Source organism: Rhincodon typus, chromosome 1 (assembly GCF_021869965.1).
Source record: "Rhincodon typus isolate 14 chromosome 1, sRhiTyp1.1, whole genome shotgun sequence".
In the NCBI taxonomy this organism is placed as follows: domain Eukaryota; kingdom Metazoa; phylum Chordata; class Chondrichthyes; order Orectolobiformes; family Rhincodontidae; genus Rhincodon; species Rhincodon typus.
In genome coordinates, this window is record NC_063332.1 from 74,731,764 (window position 1) to 74,758,255 (window position 26,492).

Below are 26,492 nucleotides of genomic sequence, written 5' to 3' on the forward strand. Positions count from 1 at the left end.
AAGGTTTGTTGAATGTTTGAAGCTGAGAAGTGGATGATCTTGGCAAGATGTTTGTTGTCATCAATGACATGTTGAAGGCTGTGAAGAACATGGTGTAGTTTCTTTGCTCCAGGGAAGTACTGGACGACGAAGAGTACTCTATCAATTGTGTCCTGTGTCTGTCTTCTGAGGAGGTCATTGCGGCTCTTTGCTATGGCACCGTTGGAACTGGCAATCGATGAGTTGAGCATTGTATCCCATTCTTAGGAGGGCGTCTTCAGGTGTCCGTTGCGTTCCTCCTTGTCTGAGCAGATCCTCTATATACATAGGGCTTATCCATAGTGATGGCTTTTTTATCACATTTAGGGTGGAAGCGAGATAAGTGCAGCATCATGAGGTTATCTGTGGGCTTGCGATAGAGTGAGGCAGTGAGGTATACATCCTTGCCAGAGATGCATGTGTCCAAGAATGAAACTGATTCTGAAGAGTAGTCCATGGTAAGTCTGATGGTGGAATGAAACTTGTTGATGTCGTTGTCTAATCATTTCAGTGATTCCTTGCCATGAGTCCAGAGGAGGAAAATACCGTGGATGTATTTGGTGTATAGTATTGTTTGGAGGTCCTGTGCAGCAAAGAAGTTTTGCTCGAACTTGAGCATGGAAATGTTGTCATGTTGGGATGCATATTTGGTCCCCACGGCTGTTCAGTGTGTCTGGATGAAGAACTGGTTGTCAAAGGTGAAGACATTGTGGTTGAGGATGAAGAGGATGAGTTGTAGGATGGCTTTTGGAAATTGGCGGTTGTTGGTGTTGAGTACTTAGACCCTCGGCATGCGACTCTTATATCTATCATGTTATTCCAGCCATTTGGTTTGTCTCCAGCACCACCTTATTTTTAATATTTTGTAACTACCTCTCTGCCTCAATTAATTGGATTGTAGATCATCCCGTTCATTTACTATTCAGGTGCTGACACTTTACTCACACTGTCTGACACTTTTGATCACCTGTAGAGACTTATTATTCGACAGTCTGCTCATTCTTTCTTTTCCTCTGTCTACCTAAAAATTCTGTGCCTGTATGCTTTTCTTCACTTGACCTGATGAAGGGGCAGTGCTCCAAAAGCTTAGGATTTCAAATAATTATAAGGATTATAACCTGGTGTCATGTTGCTTCTGATCTTGTCCACTTTCACATCAATTTAGATTGCTGATGTGCTTTGGAACCCTCAGGAAGTCCCCATGGGAATGCATCTGTAGTATTTGTATAGGAGATTTTATACTTCTGATTTCCAGTTTTACCCTCCCTGGATTGTTTTGTGATTGGCTGAAACCATGCGGTGAGTGTATACTCGCTCTGTTTTGTTTTTGGTTCATATGATATTGGCATCGCCAGCCAGGCCAGTTTTGATTGCCCATCTCCAGTTGAGAGTCAACTGCATTGCCCAGGGTCTGGAGTTGCATGTTGGCCAGACTAGATAAGGGATGGCAGATTTCCTTCCCTAAAGCACATTAGTGAACTAAGTGCATTTTTACAACAATCAATTGGTAGCAATTATGCTAGCTGTTTAAATTCTAGATTTAGAGGCAATGGTGGTTGAGCAGTTTCATTGAGGGGGGGGCACAGGGTTGGATGAGAAAGGAGGTGATGGATTGTTAACACGGTCAGTGGTGAAGTTGGGGTGAACTTCAAGAAATTTTTTTAAAAATTCAGGTGCTTTCAGTATTTCTGAAGAAGTGGGGATTGGAAGTCTCAGCCAAAAATGGGAAGTAAATTCTAGTGCAAAAGTACAAGTGGAATGGCAATTTGATCATGATTTCTAACCCCTGGAAGATTTAGGCCATTGTTTCAGGTCAGTGTCTTTACATCAGAACTGGTCGGCATCCTGAAAGGTGTCTCTCAGAAGTTGCTGCTTAACCTGCTGATTATTACCAGATTTTTTTCATTATTACAACAGCTAAGTAACCTGCAAAGACTTAACACTTTCAAATTCAATCAATCTGTAACATTTCACTTCATCTTTCAAATAAAGTACGTTGGTTTAGAAAATCTAATTGGATGGTAATTTAACTTGAAGTCCCTACATATCTGAAACTTATGATTAACATTGAAAATAGCTTGTTTTTTTTAATATAAGATGGCACTTAGATCTAATAGGATATTAGCAGTTGACCTAGTTGACATAATTCATACATATGTTTTGAGACATTGTGGCCAAACTCTGTCTGGCACTTGGAGAACATTGCTCACTTTGAATTCCACACTGCTATGCAGAAATTGTGTAAGATATTAATGGCTCATCATAGCAAAGATTAGGCTCTATAAAAAAATTTTTAAGAATTATACAGAATTTAGTTATTCCTTGAGAATTTGAAATGACATGAAGTACTTCAAATAATGTTGAATGGCAATGAGATGAAACATCTGAAGCATAGTTGTAGCCACGCTATTTGTAGTAATGGTAAATATGCTGACTTTTAGTGGGGAGATGATTAAATTCTCTTATGGCCAAATTCTGTTGCCTGGTACTTGTGCAGTGCAATTGTTACTTTCCAGCCCAAGCTTAAACAGTGTCTGGGTCATGTTGCATACAGACATGGACCACTTCAGTACTTGAGTTATAAGTGAATGTTATGGAATAATTGCAGCCCCATACATTCATCATTCCAGCTGAATCTGCACGAAGCTATTTTGTCTCTTAGTGAGCCATTTCCTGAAGCAATTCTCTCAACACTAATTGCCATCATTTGTGTAGGACAATTGACTTACATACCAAAAATTATGCATTATTTGTAATTGTGTTGCAGCAATAGTGCTGGAATGATGAATGTATGGGGCTGCAATTATTGCACAACATTCACTTACAACTCCTCAAATACTGAAGTGGTCCATGTCTGTATGCAGCAAGACCCAGACACTGTTCAGCTTGGGCTGACAAGTAACAATTGCACTGCACAAGTACCAGGCAATAGAAGTTGGCCGTGCCCATTAAAATTTGGCATATATGCTATTACTATAAATAGCATGGCTGCAACTACACTTCAGATGTTTCGTCTCATTGCTATTCAACAGCATTACCATCGTTGAATCTCTCTGATCTACATCCTGAGTCCAGACACTTAGCTGTACTAGCCAGAGTCACAGTCCTTGCATGGAATTTTGTATATTTTATATTTTATAATTTTACATTGGTTCTGTCCATAGTGATGCAGCCACACACACTGATCAAGTAATGAATTTCAACAGTAACTACCCTAACACCCACAAATAAAGTTGCATGAAAACACTATTTAAATGAGCAACAACACACTGTAGCAACCCGGAACTACGCCAAAAATAAGAAGAGTACCTCCACCAAGTATTTAAGGTCAATGGATACCCGAACAACTGGATCCGACGATGCCTATCACACAAACAGCAACAGGAAAATACTAACAACTACAGGAAGATACTACACATGCATCTCGCTACCATACATCAAGAATACAGTTGAACTGACCATAAAACTCCTATGACCATTGGACATCAGTTTAGCGCACAGACCCACGTCAACCCTATGCCAATTGCTAACTCAAACCACAGACCCCTTATCCAATATGGACAGAACCAACATAATATACAAAATTCCATGCAAGGACTGCGACAAACATTACATTGGACAGGCAGGAAGAAAATTGGCCACAAGAGTACATGAACACCAACTAGCAACAAAAAGGCACGACCAATACTCACTCATATCCGTGTGAATGGAGAAGGAGAACCACCAGTTCGATTGGGACAACACCAGGCTCCTAGGACAGGCCAAACATACAAGCACGGGAATTCCTAGAGGCCTGATTCTCCACCAAGAAGGCCATCAATAAACACATAGAATTAGATCCTATATATACACCACTGTGAAGGAAAACCGGAAATGAGGTAATCAAATCCAACCGACCCCAGAGTTTAAATACCAGACGGAAAAACCCAACAGCGCTTCATCGGAGGCTGCACTGATGATGTTACCCAGCAGGGTAATGAAACGTCTGCAAACTAATGAACCAGCTCAGTGAGCGAACCAACCGCAGTATAAAATCTAATTTAATATAATGGTATCCAAGAATTTTTATGCTGTTGAGTGAATTAGATAACTACAAAGCTAATTTCTTTTTCATTGTTTCTGACTTACAGTAAATACTTGTGTAATACTTAATATATGCTGCCCATGAGATTACTGTGATCAGTTTTCACAATTGGATGTGATTGAAAGAGATTTAAGTTTTGATGCATTTTTACTGATATCAGTTGTTTTGAGAGATGTTGAATGTTTTAGCATTTTTTGTACTAATAAATTTTTGTTATGAATCAGCAGATGTCAAGTATGCCAAAAAATTCAGAGGGAGAGTCAGCGTGTCTGAGTTGGACTCGATCTGTTCAGTTATTACATAGGGTGGAAAACCTTGTTGGTTTCAAAAGGGTTTCTTCAGCCCCACTGCTTACATGCCAAGAAAAGGCAGTTCGACTGAAAAGAAAGTTGCCTTTCAGCGATCAAGAAACAAAGGAAACTGGCGATACAAAGAGTAAATGCCAAAAGTGGGGTCAGTTATTGATTCAACTTTGTAATTCAAGTTCATATCACCACTTTAAGATATATTTGGTAACTCTAGGCCTGAAGCTCAATTATTTAAGGAAACAAGTAAAACTAATTTATAAACCACCAATACCTCCACTACCATTTCCCTTGAAGGGAAAACTTGAATGTTTATAAGAGACAATGGATTTAAATAGCTTTGCAAACCACTTTATATTGTCAAAAATGCCCTCTTAAGTCGTGAAAATAATCCATTCCTGTGACTCAATTGAGAATATTTAGTTGTGAATGATCGTTTCATTCTTAACTTTTCTTACTTGAAGTGTGCTTTTATTCAGATACTGAACAACCATTCCATGCACTGCATTTTGAGAGAACATTAACTAAGGATCTAGTAGATGCAGCAGATTTTGAGTGTTCTCTTTGTATGAGGTAAGAAAATATTTTGTTGGAATGACAAATATATATTAAAATTAACCTTTAGACTGCAGCACCTCATGAGAGATCTGTCTTGCCACAATAATTCTAAATTTTCAGCTCCTGCATCATGACCAAAAAGAGAGAGCTTTATTAAGTAAAAACAAGACTAAAACTATTTTAAAATAATGCTTTATTCCCGGTCTGATTTGATGAGGCAGTTTTTCTGCATTGCAATTTTAAGAGGGTTTGTACTACTTATTTTAGTTTAAAACTGTTTCATATTTTGACACACCTTTTCTTTTTAAAAGATGCCCTTACTCTTGCATTTGTTTTTTTGTTTGCCAGCCTTTATCAAATTCCCTCCTAGCCCCTCAAATCTACATTATCACTTCGCTATTGGATTTTTTTTATATTACTAATTTAAGCTGCATATTCTTGGCATACTTTTCCTTTAAATTGTATTTTCTGTGCTCTATTTATCTCTGATTGAAGATCCTTATTGCTGCTTGGTCAACCCATTGACTAACTTTTTATTTTGTTAATTTGGACCAAGCCGTTTCTTATCTCTCTGAACTTTGCTATTTTCCAGTCCAGCAGCTTTGCTTTTTGCAAGGCTTCTTTGGTGTAGTGGTATTGTTGCTGGACTAGCAATTCACTGGTCGGAGTCATACCTAACACAAAGGAAGATGGTTGTGGTTTTTGAAGGCCACTCATCTCAGCTCCAAGACATCTTTCCTGTCCTACCACTAATACTTCCTTTGTCATTTGCTTTGGGCACCATGTCTGACTATTCCACTTGATTCTCATTGTGCTTTGTCATCAGCATAAAGAACATAGTTCAGTTCTGAAGAAAAATAATTTTGGACTTGAAGCGCTAACTGTTTCTCTCGAAAGATACTGCTAGACTAACTGAGGTTCTCCAGTATTTATTTCACATCTCTCCAGGTGTTCCTCAGGATGGTGTCGTAGAGCCAACCATCTTCAGCTGCTTTACCTAGATCTTCCTTTCAGTACAAGATCACCACTCGGGACAAAGCAGCACTCATAATTGGCACCACAGTCATATCCAGCAGAGTATACTATTTACAAAATTCACTACAACAATTCACCAAGGCTACTTAAACAGCTCATTCTAAACCCATGGCAACTACCATCTTAGAATGTCAAGGACGGTGCATACAAGAGAAGGCCACCGCCTGCAAGTTCCACTCCAGGCCACTCACTTTCCTCACTTGAAAGTATATTATCCTTCCTTTAGTGGTCACTAGGTCAAAGTCCTGTAGCTTTCTCCCTAACAACATTCTGGATATATTTCTACCAAATGGATTGCCGCGGTTCAAGAAGGCAGCTCATTACCTTCTTGAGGGCAACCAGCGATGGGCCAGCATTTATTGCTCAATCAGCAAAGTCAACATCACTTCAATGCATATAAAAAAAAACTTGTGTGAATATTCTCTAAACTTCATGTCAATTATTTGTCTCCATTTCACAGAGCTACAAGAGTGTTTTGTTGGACTAGAATCGAGTCGAACAAGGTGACTCGGTGTCAGTAGATGTGGAGCTGGAAAAGCACAGCAGGTCAGACAACATCCGAGGAGCAGGAAAGTCAACGTTTTGGACCATAACCTTTTGCCAGGACACAAAACGTTGACTTTCCTGCTCCTCGGATGCTGTCAGACCTGCTGTGCTTTCCAGCTCCACATCTATTGACTCTGGCTTCCAGCATTTGCAGTCCTGACTGTCTCTATGGTGGCTCAGTGGTTAGCACTGCTGCCTCTCAGTGCCAGGGACCCGGGTTTGATTCCACCCTTGGACGAATGTCTGTATGGAGTTTGCGCGTTCTCCCTATGTCTGCGTGAGTTTCCGCCGGGTGCTCAGATTTACTCCCACAGTCCAAAGATGTGCAAGTTAGGTGGATTGGCTTTGCTAAATTGTCCATATTGTTCAGCAATGTGTAGGTTAGGTGCGTTAGCCATGGGAAATGTAGGGTTAGGGGGATGGTTCTGGGTGGGATGCTCTTCAGAGGGTTGTTGTGGGCTTGTTGGGCCAAATGGCCTGTTTCCATACTGTAGAGATTCTATGGAGAAAGATTTCTAGATGATACTATTAGGCATTTCTAACTTTGTCTTCCTAGTGGTTAATGTCCTAGGGGTATTATTGCTGGTCTGTTAATCCAGAGACGAGGTTAATGTTCTGGGGACCCGGGTTCGAATATTGCTACGGCATATCATGGAATTTGAATTCAATCTAAAAAAAATTAGAATTAAGAGTCTAATGACGGCCAGTAATCCTTTGTTGATGTCAGAATAACCCATCTGGTTCACTGATGTCCTTTAGGAAAGGTAATTGCAGTCCTTACCTCGTCTGGCCTACATGTAACTTTGGATCCACAGCAATGTGGTTGACTTTTAACTGCCCTCTGGGCAATTAGGTATGGGCAGTAAATGCTAGTCAACACCCATGTCATGTGATGGATTTAAAAAAAACACACATTGTCAAGTCAGACTGAAATTGGTAAAGTGTCCAATATTGTTGACCTGCTACGCGTCGCTGAATATTTTGAAAATCTCTTCCTCTGTTTCACTGTTGGATGTGCAGTTCTCAGAATAATTGCATTTCCGTTATTCCATTCCATGAATATGGAGTCATCTTAATGCGACCTAACACATCCTTGTATTCTGTGGCTATGATGTAATCCTTTTGTGACTGTTTGAGCCCTGTGGATTTCAGCTGTATCAATTCTTCATACTTGCCAAATATTCAGTGTTGTTTTGAATGCTTTTCATGTTTTCAAATATAACACTCAATTTTGACTACAATTGCTTGAAATATCTTTTGTTCTCTTTTAACTTTTCACATTTTTTATTTCTTAAAGTCTTTCTTTTCTCATCCTGTTGATTTGCAACATGTAACAATTTCTAACTTTTTATGTGTTGATATTTCAGTGAGTACCCATAGTTTTTGGTATGTTTACTTATATAAACATGGGGGCAACTGCAATATTATAATTTTCTGAATTTAGGACATTTTTTTTCAGATTGTTCCTGGAGCCTATCACTACACCTTGTGGCCACACCTTCTGTAAATGTTGTTTGGAACGAAGTTTGGACCATAGTCCACTATGTCCACTTTGTAAAGACAGCCTCAAAGAAGTAGGTTGCAGACCATGCTCATTGTCTTATTGTTTTATAATGTAACTTTTTGTCATTTGCAGAAGAATTCCATTAAAAACTTAAGTGCACACAATTGTGACATAAAATGTTTGGCTATTATTATAATAATATTCTATATTCTATTATTCTTAATTAAGTTTCGCCAATTTGTATCCACTTGATGATCTGGTAATTATTTTAAACCTTTCATGACAGTAGAAGGCTCATAGTTTTAAGCTTTGTTTAATAGTTTTTGTTTTCTCCATTAAATGATTTGGAAGGTCAAACTCTGAAGCAGTTTGGTTTGGTCTGGTCTGGTCTACACTGTCATGATGTCAGCAAAACTGGAAGTAATGTTATTAAAACTTTTAACTTCTTTGTGCCCTTCAAGTGTACAAATTCTCATGTAAGATGGAATCTAGTGTTTCTAGATCAGGACTAGCTGTCAGTAAATCTTCATCGCAAGGCAAAGCAGGAGGAGTAGGTCAGTGAATAAGATCATGGCAGTTCTGTCCCAGGTCTCAACTGCCTTTTTGACCCTCCACTTAAGAGCCCTGAACCCCTCTATTTCAAAGATCTATCTACCTCCTCTTTTAAGTACTTTCAGTGATCTATCTTCCATAACACATTAGAATTGAGAATTCCAGACATTCAGTACTATCTGGGAAAAATTTATTCACATCACTGTTTTAAATGTGTGCCCCTTATTTTGTAACTTCGTCAGTACGTATTTTGTTCCTGATCCCAGCCCCTTTATGAAAGTGGTATTTTTGCATTGTGTACTTGTAAACCATTAAGAGCTGACTTGAATCTGCTCAGTTGTTTCACGTGGGATCTGTCTATAGTAGCCTTTTCGTGACATTCTTTTTTAGCTGGTGAAAAGCTAGTTGTTGTCCATGTCATAAATAGACCAGTTTGCTAACTGTAGTTCTCTCTTTGATTTGATTTGATTTGATTTGGTTTTTATTGTCACATGTATCTAAGTACAGTGACAAGCTTTGTTTATGAGCAGTACAGGGAGATGTGTAGGAGCACTTTTCCCGACTCAGGATGCAGACTCAGGAGGCAGGCAGGATTCAGGCAAATGGAAGATATTTATTTAAGCAGAAGCTGGTTTACACAAGGAGAGGGCCAAAGGATCTTCCCCGAATCTGGTTTCAGAAGATAGATCAATGACACACACTCTACTTTTACAAAGAAATACACCACTTTATGCATTTTGTGTTACAGTAATCAAATACAATGTAGTCATCGTCCTTCCCCTTTATTCTGTGGGACACCTAATCAGTGATGGCCCCAGGTTCCCATGATCTTATGGTATTAGCCAGACATTGTAATCTGTAGACCTTTAGGATCTCCAAGCATCCTATTCATTCACATTCCAAACGTTTAATGGCTATATTCCTTTTCTGGATCTTTCTCAGGCTTGTTTATCTGTAAGAACAGCTCAAATTATATTACCCATTGTGTTTTGGTGCTGTCTTTTATCACATTCAGTTTCTCTTTATTTTCCCATTGTCCTAATTACATAATGTAAAAATAAAAAGTCAGTTTTAACTAATTGCTATAAGGTTAATTTCTGTTATAAATTATAAGTGTAACATTATACAACTACTGCTACTGTCAGCATTTTGTAATTTATGGGTTGTGATCAATCTATCTTGTTCAGGGCATAAGAGATGGTGTCTTCTAAGGCTAATTAATGTTTACATCTAAGCTTAAATGTTTTTTTAAGGCTTGTATTATATCCTGGTTACATATTGAAACCAACTTCTATGATTAGAGCATCTTTAGCTAGAAATATTTAATATTGCTGGTAGCTTCAAAGAGGCAACTATTTACTATGAAATAGCTTTAGCTGTTATCCTTGCAGCTGCTTGAGGACCTAACCTAGCACCTGACATTATTCATTTACTGGGACAATCACCCCTTCATTAATAAAGCTGGAATTGGTCATTTATTTGTCCAAAGGCATCCTTTTATCAGAACTGTCTGAGATGGGAACATAGTGTTTTTTTGTTGACCTTCTAGCAATTCTCTTCAGAGGTACCATTGTATTTCACTGTGTGAGCAGGCTGCTTAGTTTTGCTTAGCTTCTGTCTGCCATCTTGTAAGCTGGTATGAGCAGCTTAGTGTGTTCAGGTACAAGCCACCTTACATGGCCAGGTACAAGTGACCCCTACAGTAAGCAAGGATCATAGGGTGGAAAACAAAACTTAGCAGCATACAGGTTATGTGCTAGGCAAGATCAGCATTATTTGAAATTAGAGAGTCCATTCATCAGTCTAATAACAGCCAGGAGGAAGTTGTTCCTGAGCCTGCTGGTGCCTGTGTTCAAGCTTCTGTATCTTATGCCTGAGGGAAGAGGTTGTAGGAGAGCATTAGTGGGGTGTGATGGTTCTTTGATGTCAGCAGCCTTTCCGCAGCAACGAGCCATTTAAATGGGGTCCATGGATAGATAGTTGGCTTCCGTGATGGTCTGGATTGTGCACAGAACCTTCGTGGTTTCTTACGGTCCTGGGCAGAGCAGTTGCCATACCAGCTGTTGCACACCAGGACAGTATACTTTCAATGGTGCATTTGTAAAAGTCAGTGAGGGTCATTCCAAATTTGCTGAACCACCTGAGGAAGAAGAGTGTTGTTGTGTCTTTTTGACCGTTGCATCGTTGCATCTATATAGGAAGACCAGGACAGGTTGTTGGTTATCGTCACTCCTAGGAACTTGATGCTGTCCAGCCTCCCAACCTCTGCTTGGTTGATGTGGATGGGAGTATGTTCTCCTTTTTTTCTGAAGTCAATAATCAGTTCTTTAGTTTTGCCAACATTGAGAGAGGGCTTGTTCTCATTGCACCATGTTACCAAGCCCTCTATCCCCTTTCTGTATTCTGACTCGTTGTTAGAAATCTGTGCTACCACAGTAGTGTCATCAGCAAACTTGTTGATGGCATTTGTATGGAATTTGGCAACACAGTAGTGGGTATATAGGGAGCTGAGGACGCATCCTTGGGGGGCTCCAGTGTTGAGTGTTATCGTGGAGGAAGTGTAGTTACATTTTTATTAAATGTTAATTGCTCTTTAGTAAGTCAAGAAAGGAAGAAGCTCCAGCATTGGCAGTCTTACTATCTCTGAAGAAGCTCTGGCAAATTTGTCAAATTGATAATCTATATTAGCATCACAATAATACAACTCCAGAGCACTTGATAGGAATTGTGCTACTGTGTTCCGTGTACTAGATTCTTTTTGTAAGAAGGTACTGGTCTGAGTGGCAGTATCCTTTTCCCAGTTGTAAAAAAAAGTTACTGTCTATGGTTATAACAGCTGCTGCATTCAGTTTTGCCCTTTTGGGTTCGTGGGGAATCCTGTTGGCTAAACATTGGGAAATTGCAGAATAACAAGCATAATGCTTAATCAGCAAAACTAATATTCTTGGGAACTGTGGAGAATTTTGAGTGGCAGTTAGTGGTTTCCTCCACTTGGTGCACAAGGTTTCATCCTTAAAATGGAAGAAAGAAATCAACAAGACTGAGCAGAATACCTCACTTAGATGCCAAGTTTCAGACATTAATATACTGTGAATCTTTGTCTCACACGTCATGAATAATGAGACTCACATTTCCTTCTAGTTTTTCCAGATAATTGAATTGAAATTCACCCAGCTGTAATTGTCTCCAGGCATAAATCTATGCCTCTGAATAAATAGTTTAGTAATATTACCACAATTGCCACCAGTATTGTAACTACAATATGAAATGTATTTTCAAAATGGCAAATGAAATTTTCTCCCTTTATACACTGCAAAATCAATTTGATTACTTACCCATCCTCTCTTCATCCTTTCTCCCTCTCCTTGCTCCTCTCTTCAACCCTGTCCGTCACAAGGCCTAGCACTTGTAGTGTAGCTACAGAGCAATCTAAACCGAGTACTCTTTTGGTTCTTGACATGTTTGCCTTCATGATAGGGATGCATGAAATAAAAAGCCAAGTATTTTAAAAAGTTATTTCCTCTTCAGTATCTTGAAAATAGGAAATATGCTGTCACCTATTTATTGGAAGAAGTAATTGCAAGGTATCTTTCTGAAGAACAATGTGAAAGACAAAGGATTCATAATGAAGAAACTGCAGAACTTTCAAAGTAAGTTATTAATCAAAAATGTCATAGTGCTAGAGATGAGATTTGGAACAAAAAACAATCCCATTGAGCATGGATTGAGCTAAGGATAGCAAAGGATCATTGTTACTACATATATTGTGAACTGCAGTATATATTTGTAAAATCAATTAAGAGTAAAAATTTGCAAAGAAATCAGTGAATTATTACTATTGGTGTCATTATCATAGATTTTTGAATATCCAAAAACCAGTTGAAAGTGGGAAGATGCGATGACTTGTTCTTGGTCAATTTTTTAAAAAATTGCTCTTGACACATTTCTCACCAATGAAGCAAAACAAATATAGGTAGGGAATTATTGGGAAATGGTGGCCTAAGAATTAAGAGCCAAGTAGGCCATATAACTTCTTGTTTGCTGTGCCATTACAAACATGGCTGATCAATCTCAACTTTAGTTTAATGCACTATTCCTGTAGCCTTTAACTTCCTTAGTATCCAAAAACCAAGTATATTTAATTCAGTAGTTGACCGTTGACAGATCATCATCAGTTCTCTTGGGTAAAGAATGCCAAAGATGCATAACTATTTGAATACTCTCCTCTACTGTTGGTCCTGAATTATCAACTCTTTCTTTTGTTTGTTTTTGAAACTGTTCCCTGTGTCCTAGATTCCACAACCATAGAAGTATTTTTTCATCATCTATCCTGTAAGTAACCTTTTTATTAAAAAAAAAAACCCATATGATCATCCCCATTCTTCTGAGATTAGGGAGTTATAGGCTTAGTCTGTATTTATACTCTCGCCCCACTCACCCAAACTTGTCTATATACTTTAACTTCTTTTCATCCTCCTCATTACTAGCATTCCCATCTAACTTTGTATTGTTAACGAACTTGGATATGTTGTTGTCAGTATTCTCATTTAAGTAGTTTGTATGTTTCTAAGTTACTGAGGCATATCTGATGGACATTTTGATTTTTACAAATTACAACCTTCCAATTCAGCAATGTCCTATTTATTCCTAGTGTTTTCTGTCTGTTAATGAATTCTCGGTTGTTGTTAGTACAGTATATTAGAGTCATAGAGATATACAGCATGGGAACAGACCCTTCGGTCTATCTCATCCATGCTGAATTATCCTAGTCCCATTTGCCAGCATTTGGCCCATATCCCTCTAAACTCTTCCTATTCATACACTTGTCTAGATGCCTTTTAAATGTTGTAATTGTACCAGCCTCCTCCATTTCTTCTGGCAACTCATTCCATACACACACCACCCTCTGTGTGAAAAAGTTGCCACTTAAGTCCCTTTTAAATCTTTCTCCTCTCACCTTAAATTTATACCCTCTAGTTTTGAACCCCATCCCAGGGAAAAGACCTTGTCTATTTACTGTATCCATGCCCCTCATGATTTTATAAACATCTCCTAAGGTCACCCCACAGCCTCCAACGCTCCAGGGAAAATAGCCCCAGTCTATTCCACTTCTCCCTGTAGCTCAAATCCTCCAATCCTGGCAACATGCTTGTAAATCTGAACCCTTTCAAGTTTCACAACATCTTTCCTATAGCAGGGAGACCAGAATTGCATGCAGTATTCTAAAAGTGGCCAAACCAATGTCCTGTACAGCCGCAACATGATCTCCCAAATCCTATACTCAATGCACCGACCAATAAAGGCAAGCATACCAAATGGCCTCTTCACTGTCCTGTATACCTGGGACTCCACTTTCAGGGAGCTATGAATTTGCGCTCCAAGGTCTCTTTGTTCAGTAACACTCCCCTGGACCTTACCATTAAGTGTATAAGTCCTGCCTTGATTTGCCTTTCCAAAGTGCAGCACCTTGCATTTATCTAAATTAAATGCCATCTGCTACTCCTCAGCCCATTGGCCCATCATATTTATTCACAATCTTGAGTACTATTTTTGTATAACCTCTGAATCGCCTCTTCATCCAGTGCTTTTTTAATATCCAACTGCACTACATCACCTAGTTTTCTCCTTTCTGTTGTACTAGTAGTATCTGCAAATCTGCCAATTCTCTTTCAAAAATCCATTTTTCCTACTACTATTAAGATAATTGACCTACTTCTTCTGCCCCTGTCTCAAAAAACAATATAGGTTTCGGAGACAGTAAGGACTGCAGATGCTGGAGGCCAGAGTCAATAAATGTGGAGCTGAACAAACGCAGCAAGTCAGACAGCATCAGAGGAGCAGGAAAGTCAAGATTAGGCAGTCGAAGGGTTTTGGCCTGAAACGTTGACTTTCCTGCTCCTCTGATGCTGTCTGACTTGCTGTGTTTGTCCAGCTCCATGTTTAGCAAAATATGTTTGTTACCTTGTAATCTTTTGCAAACTGTTTGACAAACTAGGGGATTCTGGCAGATCAAAACCAATTTATCTTTTTTGTGGAACTCCACATTTTGAAGTCTTATGCTGCAGGATATTTGGTGCAAGAAATCTGTCACAGTTTGGATTCATTACTTTATTTAGTAATATTTCATATATTGATTCCTTTAAGTTCTTCACCCTTGCTAGATTCTTGGCCATCCACTATTACCTCAACAAGGGTTACTGGACCCAAAACGTTAACTCTGCTTTCTCTCCACAGATGCTGCCAGACCTGCTGAATTTGCCTAGCATTTGCTGTTTTTTTAAATTTTAGATTCTTAGGGAGTTTGACAGGGTAGATGTGAGCAGTTGTTTCCCCTTGTCCTGGACAAAAGAGCATACGCTGAGTAAGGAATTACTCATTAATAGATGAGGAGGAACAATCTTTCTGAGGACACTGAATCAGTCGAATTCTTTACCACTGCTAACCATAGAAGTTGTCATGTTAAGTATATTTAAAGTTGAGATGAACAGATTTTCAGTTAATGGAAAAGGGTGAAAGTGCTGCGACGATTCAGATAGAATATGATTTCATTGAAAGTTGGAGCAGATTTGATAGGCTGAATGGTTTACTTCTGTTGTGCATTTTATCATAGTCAGTGCTAGAATTATGGAAGCAGGGTCCTAAAAGCAGCAATGTGGTAATGACCAGATGATCTGTTTTAGTGCTGGTGGTTGGAGGAAACATATTGTCTAGGACACGGGGAGATCTCCATTGGCCTTCAGCCTTGTGCCATGAGTGAATGTAGCAGTCTCCTGATACTGGAGTTTCTGCCTAAATTTTGAGCTTAAATATCTGGAGCAGGACCTCGACCCATGCCCTTCTCTCACAGCTACAAGGGTGCTACCACTGAACTAAAGTAGGTGCCATTAGGCTTGGTTATTTCTTAGCACTGTTATCTAAGGGATAAATGTTCAACTTTATAGTACCTTATTCTCATTAATAATTAAAGGTTAGAATTTTTAACACTATTCTTTCAGCTCTTATTTAATATTTTCATTCTAAAGTCATTGGAATGTATATGATGCAGTATTTGAAACAAATGTCATGAACAATGACTGTTTACAATTACCAATGACAATGTAGGTTTAGTAAGGGATCATCTTAAATTTTAGTAATTTACTTGCACAGGTATGGTAATCTTTTGGTGCATAGTGTTATTAGCCTTGTATTTTGTACAACAGATGTGATTTATGTGACTTAAAATTGTGCAGTGCTTCTTATATTTGAAATAAGGAATTTAGTTCTATAATTGGTGTCCTTGCAGATCCTGATTGTTCTCAGGAGGTTCTTCTATAATATTGTTGAAGACGTTCCATGCATTCAATTCTGGTCTCCCTGCTATAGGAAGGATGTTGTGAAAATTGAAAGATTACAGAAAAGATCTGCAAGGATGTTGCCAGGGTTGGAGGGTTTAAGCCATAGGGAGAGGCTGGGGCTATTTTCTCTGCAGCATGGAGGCTGAGGGATGACCTCAGAAGTTTATAAAATCATGAGGGGCATGGATAGGGTGAATAGCCAAGCTATTTTACCCAAGATAGCGGAGTCCAAAACTAGAGGGCATAGGTTTTTGGGTGAGAGGTGAAAGATTTAAAAAGGAATTAAGGGGCAACATTTTCATGCAGGTGTTTGTATGGAATGAGCTGCCAGAGAAAGTGGTGGAGGCTGGTACAATTACGACATTTTAAAAGGCACCTTGATGGGTATATGAATAGGAAGAGTTTAGAGGGTATAGGCCAAATGTTGGCAAATGGGACTAGATTACTTTAGGATATCTGGTCAGCATGGACGAGTTGGACAAAAGTGTCTGTTTCTATGCTGCATATCTCTGTGACTAATCTAATTGCATTTCTTTCCATGGAAAATCCAGACATAACTGATATCTTTGTAAACAAATCTGAAATGCAAGTGTCTATTAAGGTTTCACTGTTAATCAGTTTTCTTTTAGAAGCAGAGAAAACATGAAAGTGTACTTTAGTACTGATGTTCATTTGTATTCAATTTTGTCAGAAAATAAGGATCCTGTAATGTTTATTCGTAGAGTTTGCCTGTTTTTGATTTTTAGATATTTTTAACGTTCTCTCGCATGATTATAGTGGAATGGCAATATCAAATTCTTTCATGGAGAAAATAGCTTTTGAATAAAGGATCTGAAAATATTTAAGACATTATGAAATATTAAGTCTTACTTCTTTTTCTTTTTCAGTTTGACGAAAAATGTTCCCATTTTTGTGTGCACTATGGCATATCCTACTGTGCCTTGTCCTCTTCATATTTTTGAGCCACGGTATAGGCTTATGATTCGAAGATGCATTGAGACTGGTACAAAACAATTTGGAATGTGCATCAGTGACCCACATAATGGGTATGTTGTAAACCAGTTTATCACTAGTGTTTTCAAGTTTTTTTTTCCAATTAGCCCTTGCTGTAGGGCTCTTAAGTCAAAATACCAGCCAACAATGTAATTGAAGCTTAAAGCATAATGTTGTGCATGTTGGAGTGGAATGGCACTCATTTTAGTTTTAATTTTTTAGAATTATATAGGCAAACCTGAAATAAAAAGGCTTATCTGGAGAAGGAGCTAGTATTGTCACAAATTTTCACTGTGCAAATTAAATACTGTTATAACTGTAACTGGACATTTCTGAATTGAGAAAAACAAGCATGCATTCCAGGGCGTGATCATTTAAAAAATAATGTACTTCAGCAAAGAATGTCACACACCTTAAAATACTTTAGTGAACATAGTCTATTCTAGTCAACAAGGTGCAGAGCTGGATGAACACAGCAGGCCAAGCAGCATCATAGGAGCAGAAAGGCTGACGTTTCGGGCCTAGACCCTTCATCAGAAATGGGGGAGGGGAAGGGGGTTCTGAAATAAATAGGGAGAGAGGCGGAGGCGGATAGAAGATGGATAGAGGAGAAGATAGGTGGAGAGGAAACAGACAGGTCGAGGAGCCGGGGATGGAGCCAGTAAACGTGAGTTAAGAAGTTAAGGAAAACATCAAAACTGAGGAAAAGTGCAACCATACAAAGATGCATGGTAGGTCAGATAATTGGTCAGAGTATAAAGAACAACACCGATTTATTAAAAGGTTAATGAGGTTGAAGAAACAACAGCATGATAGCAAGATTTTCTACAGGTACTTAAGAAGGAAATGAATACGTAAAGTGAGTGTTAGTACTCTAGAAAGTGAGAATGGGAAGTTAATAGTAGATAATAAGGAAGTGGCAGACAGAATGATAAAATATTTTGCTTCTGTCTTCATGATAGAGGATATAGAAACGTTCCAATAGCAGTTGTAAATCAGCCAGAGGAAGGGTAAGGGGAATTTGATAAATTACATTCATGAGGGAAGAGATGCTATGCAAACTGATAGAGCTGGCAAGTCTCCAGGTCCAGGTAGACTTCCATCCAAGGGCCTTAAATGAAGTTGCTAATGATGTAGATCCATTAATTTTCCAAAGTGTTTTTTCACTGGATTCAGTAAAGGCTCCATCAGACTAGAAAAGTAACACACATAATCCCTCTACTCAGTAAGGGAGAGGCAGTAAGCAGGAGACTAAAGGTGACTTAGCTTAACATTTTTCATGCAGTAGGTGCTAGAAGCATTTAAAGAGTGTGATGCTGGACAGTCAATACAATCTCCAATATAACCTGGAAGAGTCAGCACGTTTCACGAAGGGGAAATTACATTTAACAAATTTATTAGACTTTTTTCAAGGAGTGAAGTGCAATAAATAAACGAAATAAGTATTGTTCTTAGAATTAGAGAATTGTATTTGATAAGGTACCTTATCAAATGCTATTGCAGAAAATAATAGGCGAAACATATTAGCAATGATTGACTATTGGCTGGCAGCAAATAGTATGCATAAATAGGTCTTTAGCAGAGATAGAGTCCTGCAGGTGTCTGTGCTGGGGCCTCAACTTTTTACAACTTATGTCAATAACTTAAATGAGGGAGAGCAAAGGCGTGCAGTTAAATTTGAAACCAACACCAAGACGTGTAGGAAACTGTGTTGTGAAATTGATAATGAGGTTGCATTTGGATATAGATTAGTTAAGTGCGTGGTTAAAATCTGGTAGATGAAGCAACATGGACAAATGTAAAGTTGTTTATTTTAGCAGGAAGAATGAAATAATGACATTACTTAAACAGGGAATGACTGTTGAAATCCAAGGTGCAGCAGGATTCTTGTACATGAATCTGTTTTGGTGTGCAGGTCCAGCATTGAGTCAGAAAAAGCTAATGGAATGCTGTGCTTCATTATAAGAGGAATTTAACAAAAAAAAAGATATTATCCTTCAGTTATATAACCATTGGTCAGGCCTCATCTTGAATAGCGTGCAATTTTGCTCTCGTTTTTTAAGGAAGGATGTGAGTTGGAAGTGGTTCAGAGGAGGCTTTACAGTTAATAGCTGAAATGAGTGGATTGTCTTATGAAAGCAGGTTTCACAGTATGGCCTTGTTTCCACTGCAGTTTAGAAGGATGAAGGGTGATTTTTGGGCACTGTTTAAAAATCAAAGGGTTACCCTTTTACTACAGAGCTGAGAATTACTTTCTTTCCAGAGAGTTGTGTGACTTTGGAATTCTCTCTCTGTCTCAGAAGTTGGCAGATCAAGGTCATTGCTATTAAGGTTATCGTGGGTAGGTGAGAATGTGGAATTTTAAACACACACTGATCAGCAACAATGTTAATTGATGGTGGAGCTTGACAGCCTGAGTGGTCGTCTTCTGAAATTTTGTATGTTAGTATGTTAAGTTAGCTAATACGTAACTCAGTTAAAGTGATTTAACAATATAGAACGTTGAAGTGATATTTCTAAATTTGAAACCTGATTTGTTAAATGAACTACAAAGATATAGCTTTAGAATTTGGAAACGAATTGATATCAATGTAATCCACGGCAACCACCCATGCAGTAAATGTCTGCAGCTTGAAGAACTTGAATTCAGAGTCGATGTGCTGGCATCTGAGCTTTGGACTCCTTGCAGGAGGCAGTTGCACCCTAAGGTAGGTACTTTGATCTGTGGTCAGGAACAACAGGGCATGACTGAGAGTGACAAAGCTATGGGCCCCCATAAAGAACATTTTCCTGTATTTTTCCATGGATCTCTGATGTTTGCATGACAGAAATTTCTCCATGTGGGTGCCATTGCAGTGGTGTGTGGGAACCTCCTAGTGGTGGCTGTGCAGCTTAGATTGAACATTGTTTAGATGTTAGTAGCAGAGGAGTCTCAGGCCCTGCAGTGATTCAAAAGTTTGACGATCATGCAGCTTACATGGTCTGGAGTAAAATAGATCAGCAAACTGTTCATTGCACAGTGGTGCAGGGATCCACTCAAATGGGTGCAGTAAAAAGGAAGACAGGTGTTGCAAGGATAGATGCAGTTCCCTACGTCCAAGAGCAAGACTACTGGAGGCTATTGTATCTACCTTGTACCATGATAGAAGACATCAATAGAGGAGAACGTGGGAGTGTAAGAATCTAAATTGTTATTCATATAGGTACCAACAACATGAGTAGAACTGAGAAAGAAGTTCTTTTGTGGAGTTTTTTTTGTTCATTCACAGGATGAGGGCGTCGCTAGCTAGGCAGCATTTATTGCCCATCTCTAATTGCCCAGAGGGCAGTTAAGAGTCATCAACATTGCTGTGGGTCGGGGGTCACATGTAGGCCAGACCAGGTAAGGATGACAGTTTCCTTCCCTAAAGAACATTAGTGAACCAGATGGGTTTTTCCAACAATCGACAATGGATTCATGGTCATCATTAGATTCTTAATTCCAGATTTCTGTTGAATTCAAATTCCACTATCAGGATTTGAACCCAGGTCCTCAGAACATTATCTGGGTCTCTGGATTAACCACTAGGCCATCGCCTCCCCTATGATGACGTGGTATATGTTCATTTTTAAAAATGGAACCACAAGATGATACCATCCTGAAGAAGGGTCCTGACCCGAAACGTTAACTTTCCTGCTGCTCTGATGCTGTCTGGCCTGTTGTGTCCCTCCAGCTCCATACTGTGTTGTCTCTGACTCCAGCATCTGCAGCTTTTGCTATCTCACAAGATGATAATTTCTGGATTACAACCAGAGCCACAAGCAGATAGGCATTGCAAGCAATTAGGAGACAAGTAGTCCTTTGCAAAGGAATTGGATTAAAACCTCACTATGGTTGTATGCTGCCTAGGCAAGACCTGGAGAACTGTTTACTGTTCTGCTGTCTTTCCCCAAAGAGATGTATTTACCTTGAAAAAAATGCAAAGATGATTCACTAAACTGATAATGAGATTGTCTTGTACCCAGTTTTAAGTCGATTTGTCCTATTTCTCAAACTTGATACATTTCTCTGAGCGTTTGGAAGGAAAATGTGGTGATCTTTAAAAATATGCAATTCTTAATGGACTTCACAAGATAGAAGAAGGTTAAGAGGTGACTTGATAGAGACATACAAGATGATCAGAGGATTAGATAGGGTGGACAGTGGGAGCCTTTTTCCTTGGATGGTGATGGCTAGCACGAGGGGACATAGCTTTAAATTGAGGGGTGATAGATATAGGACAGATATCAGAGGTAGGTTCTTTACTCAGAGAGTAGTAAGGGCGTGGAATGCCTTGCCTGCAAAAATAGTTGACTCACCAACTTTAAGGGCATTTAAATGGTCATTGGATAAACATATGGATGATAATGGAATAGTTCAGGTTAGATGGGCTTCAGATTGGTTTCACAGGTCGGCGCAACATCGAGGGCCGAAGGGCCTGTACTGCGCTGTTATGTTCTATGTTGTAGATATAGGGGACAGTATTTCCCCTGGTTACAACTAGGTCAGAGCCTTGGAACAAAGGGGACAGGACAAATTTCTTCACTGAATGTGTTTGAGCCTTCAGAATTTTCTAGCGCAAAACTGGATATTGAGTAGTTGAGTACCTCCAAGTGCAAGATGATGTAGCTGTGGATAATTAACCATTATCTTGTTTGAATAATGGAGTATATTTAAAGGTCCTTCTTCTAAAGTTGTATTCTTTGTTTTAATGAATGTGATCTCTCTATTTACAGATTTACAGATTATGGCTGTATGCTGCATATAAGAAACACTCACTTCCTTCCCGATGGACGATCTATTGTGGATACTATTGGAGGAAAATGTTTCAAGGTTTTGGAAAGAGGACAAAGAGATGGATATTACATTGCCAATATTGAATACTTGAAAGATGTTAAGGTAAGGGTTATATGAAGCACTTAAAAGTATTACAGACTACAGCAAGGAGTGAATGCAGGCGGTTGACAGGTCACACAACCGGTTAGCACTAGTAGATCATTCAGCCCTTTGAGCCGGCTGCTCCATTCAACAAGATCATAACTGATCCCCTATCCCAATGTTTTCCTGCCTTTAAAATGTAAAACTTTATCTATCTCTTTCTTGAATATGTTCAATGACTTTGCCTCCACAGCCTTCTGTGGCAATGAATTCCACAGGTTCATTAGCCTTTGAAGAAAATTTTCCTTGTCTTAGTCCTAAATGGTCAACCCTGTATCCTGAAACTGATGCCTGGTTCTAGATTCCTCAGCTAAGGAAAATGTCTTCCCTGTATCTAGTTTAACCAGCCATTTTAGAATTTTGCACATTTCAGTCAGATCCCTTCTGATCTTTAATGAATGTAGGTCCAGTTAAACCAACTTCTTCTCGCAGGACAGTGCTCCCATCCCTGGTAAAGGCCTAGTGAATCTCTGCTGCAGTCCCTGTTTGGCATGTGTATTCTTTCTAAGAAATGGAGAGCAAAACTGCCTGCAATGCTCCAGGTACAGTCTAACCAAAGTTCTGTATCAGTGCAGTAAGACATCCCTATTTCTGAACTCTTCACCTCCTTTCAGTGAAGGCCAATATATCACTTGCCTTCCTAACTGCTTGCTGCAATTGCCTGACTACTTTCATTGACTGCTGAGCAAGGACACCCAGATCCTTTTGTACATCATGCCAACATATCACAATTTAAGTAACACAATTCCTTTCTGTTTTCACACCGAAATGTATAATTTCGCATTTAGCTGTTATGCGTTTACCCATTTGCTGAACGTGCGTAAATCGCCTTAAATCCTCCTTCAACTCTCAATTTCACTTAATTATGAGTTATCTGCAAATTTGATAATGTTGCATTTGCTTCCCTCATCCAGGTCATATATATCATGAATAGCTGGGATCCAAACACTGATCCTTGCAGTACCCCACTAGTAATTGCCTGCCACTTGGAAAAAGGCCCACTTATTTCCACTCTGCTTCCTGTCTGTCAACCAATTCATGATCCATGCCAATGTATTACCCCCTATCCCAGATGCTTTACTTTGCCCACTAACCTCTTATGAGGGCCCTTTTTACAAGCCTTTTGAAAATCCATATTCACTACATCCCTTGTCAACTGCACTAGTTAAAGCTTCAAAAAGCTCCAGTAGATTTGTTAAGCATAATTAGCCTTTTATAAACCCTTGCTGGCTTTACCCAATCTTGTTATACTTTACAAATATTCTATTATCACGTGTTTTATAATAGACTGTAGCATTTTCCCAGTACTGATGTTAGACTAACTGGTCTTAATTCTGTGTTTTTCTCTCCCTCCCTTTTTAATTAGTGAGATTATATTTCATACCCACCAATCTGTAGGAACTGCTCCAGAGAATAGAATTTTTTGAAGTTGACCACCAATGCATCCAGTATTTCCAGGGCTGCCTCCTTTAGTACTTGGAGATGCAGATGAGGCGGCCCTGGTGATCTGTGAACCTTTAACCCCATTAATTTCCCCAGAATAATTTTCTTGCCAATACTGATTTCCTTCAGTTCCATCTTCTCACTTGATCCTTGATTCTATAACATTTCTGGGAGATTATTTGTGCCCTCTTTTGTGAAGACTGAACCAAAGTATGCTTTATATTCTTGTGCCATTTCCTTGTTACCCATCTGTAATTTCCCTAGCTTGTAATTGTAAGGGGTCTACGTTTATCTTTACTAATTTGTTTCTGTATACATTATTATAGAAGCATTTATAGTCCGTTTCTGTTCCCTGCAATTTTACATTCATACCCTATTTTCTCCCTCTTGACTAAATGTTTTGTCCTCTGCCACATTCTAAAATGCTGCCAGTCCTCAGGCTTGCTGCTTTTTCTGGCTCTTCTTTGGATCTAACACTATTCCTAATTTTTTTTTAGTAAACCATGATTGGTCCACCTTTCCTCTTCTGTGTTGTGCCAGACATGCATGAATAATGTTGTTTTCCATGTACACAGTATTTAAATATACACAATTTAAAGACTCTTACAAATTTTTATAGGTGCACCATAGAAAGCACCCTATCTGGATGTATCACAGCGTGGTATGGCAACTGCTCTTCCAAAGACTGAAAGAAACCACAGAGAGTCGTGAACACAGCCCGGTCCATCATACGAACTAACCTCCCATCCATTGACTTTATACTTCTCACTGCATTGGGAAAATAACTAACATAATCAAAGACCCTTCCCACCCTCTTTATACCCTCTTCTATCTTCCTTTCATAGGGCAGAAGACATAATCGTTTGTAAATATGTACAAACTGATTCCAGGTGGAAGCAACGGTCTAGTGGTATTATTGCTGGACCCAGATTATGTTCTGGGGACCCAGGTTCGAATCCTGCCACGGCAGATGGTGGAATTCAAATTCCATAGATATCTGGAATTAAGAATCCAATGATGACCATGAATCCATTGTTGGAAAAACCCATCTGGTTCACTGATATCCTTTTAGGAAAGGAAACTGCCGTCCTTACATAGTCTGGTCTACAAATGACTCCAGATCCACAGCAATGTGGTTGACTGTTAACTGCCGTCTAGGCAATTAGAGATGGGCAATAAATGCTCCCTGGCCAGCGACACCTTTATCCCATGAATAAAGAAAAAAAAAATAGCTTCTTCCCCAGAGATGATGATAACTGCAGATACTGGAGTCAGAGATAACACAGTGTGGAGCTGGAGGAGCACAGAAGGCCAGGTAGCATCAGAGGAGCAGGAAAGTTGACATTTCGGGTCAGGACCCTTTAGCCACACTCTGTTCTGTTACCCTGATGCACTTGTATAGCACAATCTGCCCGTAAAGCACGCAAGACAACACTTTTACTGTAACTCCATACATGCGATAGTAATAAATCAAATCATTGCCTATCCACTGTCAACCCCTTTAGTAAATTTCCCTAATCTATCTTTGTCAATTCAAGCCTTATTACCCTCCTAGTTTCCTTTATTTAGAATCAGCTTTGGATTTGACTACTTCACTGTCCGTCTTAATAAAGAATTCTACCAATTATGATCAGCCTTCCTTATGGAACCCTGCACAACAATCTTTTCTCATTGCATAGTACCCAGTCCGAAATAGCCTGCTTTCTGGTTGGTTCCTCAACGTATTGGTATAAAAAACCATCCGGTACACACTCCAGGAAATTGTCCTCCATGATACCATTGTTTTGTTTGTCCAATCTATATGTAAATTAAAGTCACTTGTAAGTATTTATACCAATTTGCACTGGAGACTAGCAAATGTTGTCCCCTTGTTCAAGAAGGGGAGTAGAGACAACCCTGGTAATTATAGACCAGTGAGCCTTACTTTGGTTGTGGGTAAAGTGTTGGAAAGGATTATAAGAGATAGGATTTATAATAATCTAGAAAGGAATAATTTGATTAGGGATAGTCAACACGGTTTTGTGAAGGTTAGGTCGTGCCTCACAAACCTTATTGAGTTCTTCGAGAAGGTGACCAAACAGGTGGATGAGGGTAAAGCGGTTGATGTGGTGTATATGGATTTCAGTAAAGCGTTTGATAAGGTTCCCCATGGTAGGCTATTGCAGAAAATACAGAGGCATGGGATTGAGGGTGATTTAGCGGTTTGGATCAGAAATTGGCTAGCTGTAAGAGGACAGAGGGTGGTGGTTGATGGGAAATGTTCATCCTGGAGTTCAGTTACTAGTGGTGTACCTCAAGGATCTGTTTTGGGGCCACTGCTGTTTGTTATTTTTATAAATGACCTGGATGAGGGCGTAGAAGGATGGGTTAGTAAATTTGCGGATGACACCAAAGTCGGTGAAGTTGTGGATAGTGCGGAAGGATGTTGCAGGTTACAGAGGGACATAGATAAGCTGCAGAGCTGGGCTGAGAGGTGGCAAATGGAGTTTAATGCGGAAAAGTGTGAGGTGATTCACTTTGGAAGGAGTAACAGGAATACAGAGTACTGGGCTAATGGTAAGATTCTTGGGAGTGTGGATGAGCAGAAAGATCTCGGTGTCCATGTGCATAGATCACTGAAAGTTGCCACCCAGGTTGATAGCGTTGTTAAGAAGGCGTACAGTATGTTAGGTTTTATTGGTAGAGGGATTGAGTTTCGGAGCCATGAGGTCATGTTGCAGCTGTACAAAACTCTGGTGCGGCCGCACTTGGAGTATTGCGTACAGTTCTGGTCACCGCATTATAGGAAGGATGTGGAAGCATTGGAAAGGGTGCAGAGGAGATTTACCAGGATGTTGCCTGGTATGGAGGGAAGGTCTTATGAGGAAAGGCTGAGGGTCTTGAGGCTGTTTTCGTTAGAGAGAAGAAGGTTAAGAGGTGACTTGATAGAGACATACAAGATGATCAGAGGATTAGATAGGGTGGACAGTGGGAGCCTTTTTCCTCGGATGGTGATGGCTAGCACGAGGGGACATAGCTTTAAATTGAGGGGTGATAGATATAAGACAGATGTCAGAGGTAGGTTCTTTACTCAGAGAGTAGTAAGGGCGTGGAATGCCCTGCCTGCAAAAATAGTGGACTCGCCCACTTTAAGGGCATTTAAATGGTCATTGGATAAACATAT

General features: G+C 39.4%; 1 protein-coding gene across 1 annotated transcript in view; it reads left to right on the forward strand.

Moving 5' to 3' along the window:
- Positions 1–26,492, forward strand: part of lonrf1l (LON peptidase N-terminal domain and ring finger 1, like) — a 47,206-nt gene that overhangs the window by 10,795 nt on the left and 9,919 nt on the right. Inside the window, exons 4-9 of the mRNA XM_048595634.1 lie at positions 4,330–4,555; positions 4,887–4,980; positions 8,006–8,120; positions 12,131–12,252; positions 16,824–16,982; positions 21,685–21,847. Of these exons, the coding sequence (XP_048451591.1) occupies positions 4,330–4,555; positions 4,887–4,980; positions 8,006–8,120; positions 12,131–12,252; positions 16,824–16,982; positions 21,685–21,847 (879 nt within the window). The remainder of the gene's footprint in view (positions 1–4,329; positions 4,556–4,886; positions 4,981–8,005; positions 8,121–12,130; positions 12,253–16,823; positions 16,983–21,684; positions 21,848–26,492) is intronic.